General features: G+C 32.4%; 1 protein-coding gene and 1 non-coding gene across 2 annotated transcripts; one reads left to right on the top strand and one right to left on the bottom strand.

The window, feature by feature from the left end:
• Positions 1 to 3,132: 3,132 nt before the first annotated feature.
• On the top strand, positions 3,133 to 7,253 carry LOC8288048 (glucan endo-1,3-beta-glucosidase 7). The gene is made up of 6 exons (XM_002509433.4): positions 3,133 to 3,360; positions 3,570 to 3,865; positions 3,986 to 4,354; positions 5,423 to 5,746; positions 6,106 to 6,394; positions 6,906 to 7,253. The coding sequence occupies exons 1-6, from the start codon at positions 3,294 to 3,296 to the stop codon at positions 6,941 to 6,943; spliced, it is 1,383 nt and encodes a 460-aa protein (XP_002509479.1). The 5' UTR covers positions 3,133 to 3,293; the 3' UTR covers positions 6,944 to 7,253.
• Positions 7,254 to 8,025: 772 nt separating this feature from the next.
• Positions 8,026 to 8,097, bottom strand: TRNAE-UUC. The gene has a single exon. It is a non-coding gene; the product is annotated as a tRNA-Glu (tRNA).
• Positions 8,098 to 10,648: the final 2,551 nt, after the last annotated feature.

Here is a 10,648-nt window from a genome sequence, read left to right as displayed (position 1 = left end):
TCCATCGTAATTCCTTTGTTGATGGAAGAAATATTTTCTAAAGCTGAGACTGTGTGATCATGGAAATTTGACAGTAGAAACAAAGAAGGTAAAAGTGATGGGTTTCTTAATGCAGACATTAATTGAAAAAGAAATTTGATGTTGCGAACTAAGAAAGAGATGTTAAACGATGATAACAAGGGCCCGCTCTCAATTGAGGCGAGGCATACTCTTCATAGCTAATATGTCTTTTTGTTGAAGAACTCTTTCATGAAGAATACTTACCTGGCTGGATTGGGTTGTGGTAATAGGATAGCTATTATATACTTGGTTAGATTTTTCAATATGGAATTTAATTTGGAATAAGCACTGTTTGTCCCTGTTATTTGTCACATATAAACCTTGAGATAATCAATTTTTTCTTGCCATGACATCTGTTAAATAGGGGTTCTTTAATATATAAGTTTGTTTTTACCAGGTAAATATTATATTGGTGTATAGTTTGACATTAATGATACAATTAATCTAGTAATTACATAAATTGCCTTTTTAATTAAACAATAGTAGTAGTCTTAGAAATAGTTTTTAACTGTATAATAATTTATTGTCCAAAATCAAATTATATTTTTAATAATAATTAATTCATAAATTAATTTTTTTAATCTTAAAATAGGATATTAGTTATATTTATAATATTAACTTTCTATACATAATTCATAATCTGTCAATTCATATTTTTTAAAGTCTCTTGTATTTATTATTTATTAAAATAATAAATAACTACAAGTCATTAAAATTTTAACAAATTCTTTTGTAAACTCAAAATTAATAATAATAGTTGTCTATTGCACGGACAAAATACTAATATATATAATATAATCTTTTTCTATTTTAGTATAATACCTACGCCTTCTAGCTAAATATTTCATCTTTCATAAAAAGCGCAAACGAATTTCCCATGCCTTTTTTATCAATTACTTGCTCATATTTTAGTTTTCCTTAAAAATATTTCCTCTAATAATTAATAATTATAAAGATCATTATTAAAATTTATTAACTACTGAATAATAAATTTATCAGTTATTTAATATGGAATGAAGTTACTTTTTTTTGTTTTTAATTTATTAAATATTATTTATAAGAGAATGACTACGCACAAACACACTCAAAAGTGTTATAGCATCTGCACTGTGGCATCCTATGCGCTAGACAACATCATTATCCTTCATGTTGAACAAACATTACAAGCAACGATGGTTGAGCCGATTGACACCCATTTACTTTTTCATGTTTTTGTTTAAAATTTATATATTTAGGTTGTTTTCTTGATTCTTCTTCTTCTTTAGGTTTTGTTGCGCCTGCAACTCATTTGCTTGTTCCTCGTCTTGTTGTCTTGTTTATCGGTTGAAGGTGGGTTGAGAGCGGTGGCGATGGAGGATATGAACGGTGATGGTGGAAGGGATGAACCGTGGTGAGAAAGTTAAGGTTGAAAGAAGGTCAAAATGCTTTCATAAACTAATAGGGGTACTTTTGCTTTCTCAGTTTAAAAATCATGGCGGGTTCATAGAAAATCTAATAATAAAAAGAAAAGAAAAGTGTTTGTAATATATTTTTATTAAATAAGAAGATATAGTGTAGTATAATATGTCAAACTTCAAAGGTAAAGTTCCATCCGTTCCCGTATAATAAGTGGAAGAGTAACTATACTACAGCCATGGAATTGTCCATGTAATTATTATTCCTCCTTATCTAATGTTTCATTTGGAAACCCAAAAAAGCATTAGGCATTTGGAAAGAGAATTTAGTTTTTAGTGGACTTGAAAGTGATTAATGTATACTCATCTTCAGGTGAGAAGAATGGTGAATGCGTATTGTTGTAGACAATTGGAATCAAAGAATGTGAATCTAATTTGTGAGCACAGTGAATATGCTTCAGTTCTTCAACTTTTGCTCGTCCAGCAGAGAACTGATATTATATTACCTATCTTATCCAGTTCAAAATAAAAACTTCGTTGAGTCACGGATCATAGTCCAACAACTGATCCTGAGAGATGCACATTTTGGATGCCTACCACGAGTGAGTGACTACGGCATACCTCGCAGCCCATTACCATACATCAGTTACACATTTTTGGCCCCAGCATGTTCAGGGCTGACCACATGGTCTTCGTACACTTGTATGATATATTTATATATGGAATTTTCTTCTTGTCAGGCTGGAGTGGTTTGTAAGAAAAGGAAAAAAGAAAGTTAGAAAGAGATGATACCTTAACTTAAAAAAAGAAATGGAAATATCAAGATTAAAATGTTTCTAGTGTAACTAATTCATGGATATTGTCTTTGTCTATTCCTAAATGAACCATACACATTCTCATTATTTTTAAAAATAAATTATATAGAAAGTAACTAGTTTATACTAATGCATCTTGTTTTGTTCATCTTGTGGATCTTACGGCTTGAAGTGGTGGAATTGTTGGGCAGCAATACATCATGTTCATGACCAAAATAAGTCTGTAAGAAGGAAAAAAAGAATGGCAGTTGGGCACCTTGTACCCATTTTGGATGTCGCTTCTTATAAAAGTTTGTGAGACCAGAGAAATTGGAAGTCGGATGTCCACACCAGAGTAGGTGGGACTGGGAAAGCGAAGTATTCTCAGCCATTTTTTCCATGTAATTTCTGAGCCAACCGTATGACAAGGGGCATTTGAGGATAGAAAGCGACTTCCTGGCTCCTTCAAGTATGTTTCGGATTAGAGCTTAATCCTCCCTTCTCTATAACCATAATTAATATGTTAATAATAAACATAAGATCTCTTTAACTAATTACTAAGGAGTCATATTGTCTTATATTTTTCATCATTTATGCTTTGAGTTCAAAGTTTTATGATACCCACCCACTAAGACATTACATATGTATTTATGTTTTCGTTCTAAACAGAAGTTTAGCATTTGCCTATCAGAATTTGCTTCAACCTCCCCACACCCACCCGGTATAAAATGATGATGATCCTCTAGAGGTGTGAACAGCAGCAGGTCCCACTCCACGAGAACATCCAGCTAATGTTATTGATTAATTGCATTGAATCTTACTCAGAAAGCCCCCACTCTTTCTGTATAAATAAAAGGTTTTTTGACTTTTGTTACCGTTATAGTACTTCCCTTCCAGCTTCTAACTCTCCAACTCACCTCACTTTCCTTTCTCCTGCAGCTATACTTTTCAAAAACAGAGAACCTTATTTAACCTCAAAATTCACCCACTTCCACTACACATCTACACCACTTAAAAAACAACACAAAAGAAAGAAGCAAGAGAAATGGCCTTTTCAACACTCAACTTTCTCTTTCTCTGTCTCCTCCTCCTCCGAGATTTCTACTTGTCCAGTAAGTTCTATTCTATATTATTGGGAATTTTCTTTAGCCTTTCTTCTTCTTCTTTTCTTATTTATTTTTTTCTTTCTTATTTCACTAATTACAAGGCCTCCTTTTTCTGACACTAAATTCAACACCGCCACCGCTACAGAACGACACTAATTTCCATCTTAGCAATTCTTATTTTTCTGTTCTTATCACAATTTGACTGTTATTTGCAGGTTCTCAGTCGTTTATTGGCATTAACTATGGTTTAGTTGCCGACAACCTCCCGCCACCGACGGCCAGCGCGAAGCTTCTACAATCAACAGCCATACAGAAAGTAAGACTATACGGTGCCGATCCAGCTGTCCTTAAAGCTCTTGCAAACACCGGAATCGGCGTCGTTATCGGTGCAGCAAATGGCGATATTCCTGCTTTAGCTTCCGATCCTAACTCCGCAACTCAATGGATCAACGCAAACGTCTTACCTTACTACCCCGCTACCAACATCATCCTCATCACCGTTGGTAACGAGGTCATAATAGTAATTGAATGACGAATGCAGTATATTATTGAAAAAGAAAAAAAGAAACAACAACTTTACTACTGAACCAAAGCTCACTGGTCATCAACATTCTTTGTTCTTTTATGACAGGTAGTTTTATCTGGAGATCAAAATTTAATCTCTCAGTTATTACCAGCAATGCAAAATATTGCAAACGCGCTTAATGCTGCATCACTGGGTGGCAAGATTAAGGTGTCAACCGTACATTCTATGGCAGTGTTGTCTCAGTCCGACCCGCCATCTTCCGGGTTGTTTAACCCGTCTTATCAAGATACCATGAAAGGGTTATTGCAGTTCCAAAGAGATAATGGGTCTCCGCTTACTATCAATCCTTATCCCTTTTTTGCTTACCAGAGTGACCCCAGACCCGAGACTTTGGCTTTTTGCTTGTTTCAACCTAACTCGGGACGAATTGACTCGGGTAATGGGATTAAGTACATGAACATGTTTGATGCTCAGGTCAGTTAAGTTCAGCAATTATTCAATCGCTATTTTAACTTAGAGAGAAAGAAAAGTAAAATTGATGGGCGGGACCCAAATGCACCATTAAGAAAGGCTTGTGTGGTGAGATGTTATTAGTGTTATTAGTGTTTTGTTTGCCTTTGTACTCAGGGAATAGATTCTGTGGACTTGCGTTTACTTCGTGCGTTACCTTAGTTAAATTTTAAACAAATTAAAGGGAATTCCTAATGGAAGTTAGGTGTTACTTTTAGGTAAGGTTTCCTTGGGTTGGGGCAGCTTCTTTGTACCGCCCAATCAGATCTTGCATTTTGCGTTGAAAAGACAAAAATGCGTCCCCCCCCCCCCCCCCCCCCCCCCCACAATGGGTTTAGGGTGCGGTGCTTCCTTTGTTATCTTTTATTGTTGCTGAAATCAGATGTGGTGAGATTAATTGGTTTCACATAGAAAATTTTAGTCTTTGGCTGAAAAAATGTTTAAGTGAAACTGCGTAATTTCTTATAACTTTTCACTTGGCTCTTTCTTGAGTCGAATTGTATGCATTTTTTTTTTCTTTTTGTGTCGAGGATAAATTGATCACTGTAGGGTGCACTCATCTGCTTAAAAAAGAGTCATGAAAAGTATTTGGAACCAATTCCTCCCTCTGACTTGCTTTTTCTGCTTTTCTTTTCCAAGAAATGATAGAGCACTGAATTATACTTGATGTGACTTGTTGTGCACCACGATAAGCTGGCCATTGCCATAATTTTTAAAACAAGTCCTTTTAAGATTTGAATTATTAATGAACCAGAAGAGTAAATAGTAGGAATTAGGAAGGAAGGAAAAAGGCTAATCTGATCTTGTATGTTGTAGTTGGAGGGACCACCATCTGGGACCATTCTATTGATAGAAAAACTATTGGCAATAATTCCAGTGCAAATGCATGCATAGGCTAGCTGCTGGACATGCAAGAGATGTTTGCAATCACATTTGTGTGCCTTTGCCAATGTAGCTGTCGTTGTAGTTTGGCAATTACTGTTGATTATACCTACTGCTTGTATAATATGATTTAGTTGGTGATTGTAACAGGTAGATGCTGTGCGTTCTGCCTTGAATGGAATTGGATTCAAGGATATCGAGATTTTAGTTGCTGAGACTGGTTGGCCTTACCGGGGTGATAGCAATGAAGTTGGTCCTAGCGTTGAGAACGCAAGAGCCTATAATGGCAACTTGATTGCTCACCTTAGATCATTAGTTGGGACCCCATTAATGCCTGGAAAGTCTGTAGATACATATCTCTTTGCACTCTATGATGAGGATTTGAAGCCTGGACCTTCCTCCGAAAGAGCTTTTGGCCTTTTCAAAACTGACCTTTCCATGGCATATGATGCCGGTCTTTCAAAGGCTAGTGTGGTAAGAGATAATAATATTCGTGTTTGCATAATAATCTCTTTTAAAAACTTGACCAGGTCTTTCCAAAGCTTGGAAAACTTTCTAGGTTAAGCTAATAATAGCTGCTGATGACAATCCAATTCTCATTAAGATAATTGGAAGCTTATCCAAAAGTCCTTACAGGACAATTTTAAAAATTATGGAATCTTATGTTCTATTATATGGCTTTCCTCTATCAACACTATCATGGTTTGAGTTTTTGCAGATTTTTCTTTTAATGTTTTCTGAAGTTGTATATATGCAGCAAGTGGCTTGGATATTCTTGTATTAGGTTGGTTTGCTATAATTAGTAATGCAAATTCTTTCTGGTTTATCATCAGACTCCATCAAGCCCCAAAACTCCTGCGACTCCATCAACAAAACCAACAGGAGCGGGTTGGTGCATGCCGAAGTCTGGTGTTCCTGATGCCCAATTGCAGGCAAGTCTAGACTATGCCTGCGGTCAAGGCATAGATTGCAGCCCAATTCAGCCAGGGGGTGCTTGTTTCGAGCCAAATACTTTAGCATCACATGCTGCTTATGCCATGAATCTCTACTACCAAACTTCTAGCAAGAACCCGTGGAATTGTGATTTCTCACAGACAGCTACACTGACATCAAAAAATCCTAGTAATCTCTTCAAACTTCAGCTCTTCTCTTCCCGCTCTTTTTTTATATAAATAAATCTACAATACCTGAAATGAAATACTGGCCTATGTATGTGGTGTGATGCTGAAAGAATAGGAGTGTGTCATATGTCAACTTTGTAGTAGATGATGATAAGGTGGATGAATAATTTTAGGAACAATTAGTGGACAACTCCTCTTTCATAATGGAGTATAAGTTAAGCTTTATTAAAGAGATCATGAGAATAGAATTTAACAAAAAAGATGATTATACAGGATTCTGCATCCCCACTGGTGCATGATTAGAATGTAAAAAGACTATGGGCTTTTGAATTTTAATGGCAACTTGATAGGTGTTGGTGTCCCACCAAGGTCTAAAAATTCTAACTTTTTTGTAAATTAATATGTTATAGCTGTCTTTAGATTGGAATCACTAACTTCAACAGACTTTACAATTACCAACCTCTCTTTCATGCCAAGTAACATGTCCGAATTTATCTCTCACTTTGTTGCAGGTTATAACGGTTGTGTATACCCTGGTGGAAGTACCTGAAAAGCAAGAGGAGGCACATTTGAGGACAGAACAGAATAATGAATTTAAATAGCTAAATAAGGAAATAGGTGTAATCTTAATGGGTTCTTATTTGTAGCTCTAATTGTAAATTCTCCCCTTTAATTGGAGCACTGATGTATGTAGATCTCTCTCTCTCTCTCTCTCTCTCTCTCTCTCTCGCCATGTTTATGTGATCTCTCCTTTTAGGTGGCTGAAAAGTATTGCCAGAAAATGAAATCATGTTAAGCAGTCTCACATACCATGTTTCAAATTTATTATTATCCCCAAGATATAAGTTGGCATTACCTCATTCTCTAATGCTCTAAAAGTGCAAATCTATTGTAAATTTGCAAGTTGCAACTTTTATAGTTATTTTCCTGACATGATTATCCTGGCACATGGCTTGTGTCGAGAGAATTTTCTTGTATTTTTTAAAATAAAAAGTTTTTAAATGCCAAATTCCCCCCTTGAACTTGTACTCAATTAAAAATAGACCCAAAGATTTAAGTTTTTGGTTTTATTAGGTCTGTAAGTTGCCAAAAGGGTCTAATCAGCCCCAGAATTTGCTGTGGAAGTGCACGTAAGAGTTCAATCTCCATTTTATATTAACTAGTTCATCCAAGACTCTCGTCTCTTCAATGGCTAAAAGTACATATAGATATTTTTTGAATTATTTTTATCATCTACCAAACATTGGAAAAAGGGTTATTATGACAAATAAAAAATATATATTATTTAATTTCCTCTCCAAGTTGTTAATAGATGACGGAGAAACAAAGTATGTTTAAATAACAACTTTTTTATGATAAACATAACTAAATTAGAAAAATTAATTTATGCACTGTCTAACTGGAATTCTAATCTATCGGAATTTCTTATTGCAACTTTAGAAAATAAATAGTGTATCACAAGTTCAGGACAAATTAGCATTTAAGCCTAAACTCGAAATTTTAAAAAAATATATATCTATTGTAAGGATTGCTGCAAACTGGAACAGTTTGTTATATAAACTGACTTATATAATGGTATTCTCTTTTGTTCGATGGCTACAAAAACCAGATCTCCATTAAAATAAAAAATGATTCCGTTGCCGGGAATCGAACCCGGGTCTCCTGGGTGAAAGCCAGATATCCTAACCGCTGGACGACAACGGATCACTGCTTACTTTCTCAGCTTTATGATTGGAATAGAAAAATGTCCCTATATCCTTATGTAGTTGAACTACTAGCCAATGATCCGTTGTCGTCCAGCGGTTAGGATGTCACAGGGCAACGGAAAGACTTTTATGTTTGTTTCTTTTTTTTTACTGCAATTTACTTTCCCCTCTCATTTTAGGTGAAGTAACGGAAGGAAAACTGTAATATTGTATGAAAATCAAAGGAGTGGAGGATTATTAAGTTTTTTGAGATATTATTATTGTAACAGTTATGGTTGACCTTCAATTATTACATTAATTATGTTTTGCAAACCAAAAAAAGAAAAAAAGAAAAAAGAGGAGAGTTAAATTATAAGGCTTAAATTAAATTATCCACGTGTGTAATCTTGCTGTTCTTCAATGTCTGGACCTGTTCTATTGTTTGAATATGTCATTCCTGCTTAGATATGTTTTTTTTTTATAAATATTATTGAGATTCCAAGAATTGTCTGTAGTTTTAGCCCTTCTCCCACTCCAATGGTTAATGAATTGAAGCCCTTTAATTATGTCCAAGTTGAATATATATCTTTTTCTTCTTTCCTTTTTATACAGAGACTATTTTTCAGGAATCAATTAGAAGATGACTTTTGCGCAACTTCCATCCATTAATTTTACATTTTTATTATTAGTATTATTATTGTGATAGGAATAGGATCTTTTTTCCCTTCAAAATCGAATTACATGTGGGTTTTTATTTTCCTTTTTTATTTAAAAATTGAACCAAGAAAATAACATAATACTTCATTCTAGTTTTTAATAGGCAAATTACATATTTATATCCCTAAATTTATCATAGTTAGTTTAATATTTTAATTTTTAATTTAATTTAATAAATACTTAGATTTATTTTTTTGTTATATTTTCTATTTTTTAACATATGTTTTTAGTTAATACGTTCAAGTGTTAAATATTACTAAAAAATAAATTCATGTGTATGTTAGGTTAAATTGAAAGTTAAATGTGTTCAAATATTAAATAAAGTAAAATTTAGATTTTTGTTAGATTAAATTTAAAGTTAAACTTACTAATCGATACAAATTTAGGAACATAAATATGTATTTAGCCCTTTTAATATCAACACAATCATTCAAAATATTTATAAAAAAATTATAAGAGAACTATTAATTTAATTAAAAATAATTTGTTTGATATTTATAATTATAAAATTAGAAAATGACAAAGAATCAGTTTAGCTGATGGAATGTTAAATATTTTCAATTTAAATTTTATTATGTAGATAGTTTCTTATATTTATGCTCAATATTGAATACACCATTTTAAATGTTTTTAGCAAATAATCTCTCAAATTTATGTCTAACAGTTGATAGGTCCGAATTATATGTAGATATTTAAGGTATATTAGAGCTTTAATAATATGATTTCTATATATAATATAGTAAAAATATGAGTTTCTACACCATTTAATTTTAATTGTCTATTTTCAGATAATATTAGCGAAGAGAGGAAAATATGGAGCTAAATACTAAAAAAAATAACTTAATTGGATATGTTTCTGTCAAGACCCAAGATTAAGACGTATAGACTGCTACTTGCAAGGCCTGACCAAAAATTACAAAGTCCATAGGATATTTTAATTATTTTATATAAATATTAGGATTTATATTAAGAGTTATTTATAGGATAATATTTGGTGAAGATAAAAATACTTAAAGTTTTATCTTTTAGATAAACTTATATTGGATATACATTTCTAAGAAAACTTATTTAGGGGATGACTCTTCTATATATATTTGTAAATCTAATTATGGAGGAAGATGAGAGTTTCTCGTATTTTCTCTCTACATCTGTCCATCATTATTTTCTCTATAGTTATTCCATAAACACTTTAATTTAGTTTTTATTATTCTTTTTAAGATATAAGGAGCTTTTCAAGAAGAGAAAGTGGAGAGTGAGGACCAATAATCTTCATATTTGAAAAAATTATGGATCTACAGAGAGCTTTTACTTTATTATTTTATGTCTTTTTATTTAATATCATTAATGATCATTGGGTTAAATATGTTAAGCTAATTTTCATAAGCGTTTAGCATATTTACTTTTATATAAATTTTGTTATTTATTTATTTAATAAATGATTTTTTTACCTTTATACCTTTATTACTTTCAGTTATTATTGATAGTTAATTATCATATTAATTTAACAATAATAATTATTATGAACATATTTAGATTGAATGTAATAGAGACACCAATTTTACTTCAATCTATGTAGGTATAAAGAACTTTAGTTGCAACATTAGTTTGAGAGACTAAAAGAAAAGGCACGTCAAAATCTCATTCATTAGATCTATACTTAAAGTAAACAACGAGATTACTAAATAAATGGCTATACTAAATACTATCTTTAGCATATAATTTTAAATCATAAGCATTTACATTGCATATTTATTTATTGTTTAGTTACTTTATTTTATGAAAATTATTTACTCAAAATACTGATTTAGAGTGTTTAAATTTACTTTTATTATTTTATATTGATAATTATTCTT

Source organism: Ricinus communis, chromosome 5, assembly GCF_019578655.1.
Source record: "Ricinus communis isolate WT05 ecotype wild-type chromosome 5, ASM1957865v1, whole genome shotgun sequence".
Lineage (NCBI taxonomy): Eukaryota > Viridiplantae > Streptophyta > Magnoliopsida > Malpighiales > Euphorbiaceae > Ricinus > Ricinus communis.
The sequence above is the reverse complement of the archived record's forward strand: the minus strand, read 5'-3'. Positions and strand labels throughout refer to the sequence as shown.

Bases quoted from the DNA above. Each gene is read 5' to 3' on its own strand.
- LOC8288048 (XM_002509433.4), top strand. From the start codon at position 3,294: ATGGCCTTTTCAACACTCAACTTTCTCTTTCTCTGTCTCCTCCTCCTC. The intron at 4,355-5,422 runs GTCAGTTAAGTT...TGATTGTAACAG, and splicing joins TGAACATGTTTGATGCTCAG to GTAGATGCTGTGCGTTCTGC. The intron at 6,395-6,905 runs GTAATCTCTTCA...ACTTTGTTGCAG, and splicing joins ACTGACATCAAAAAATCCTA to GTTATAACGGTTGTGTATAC.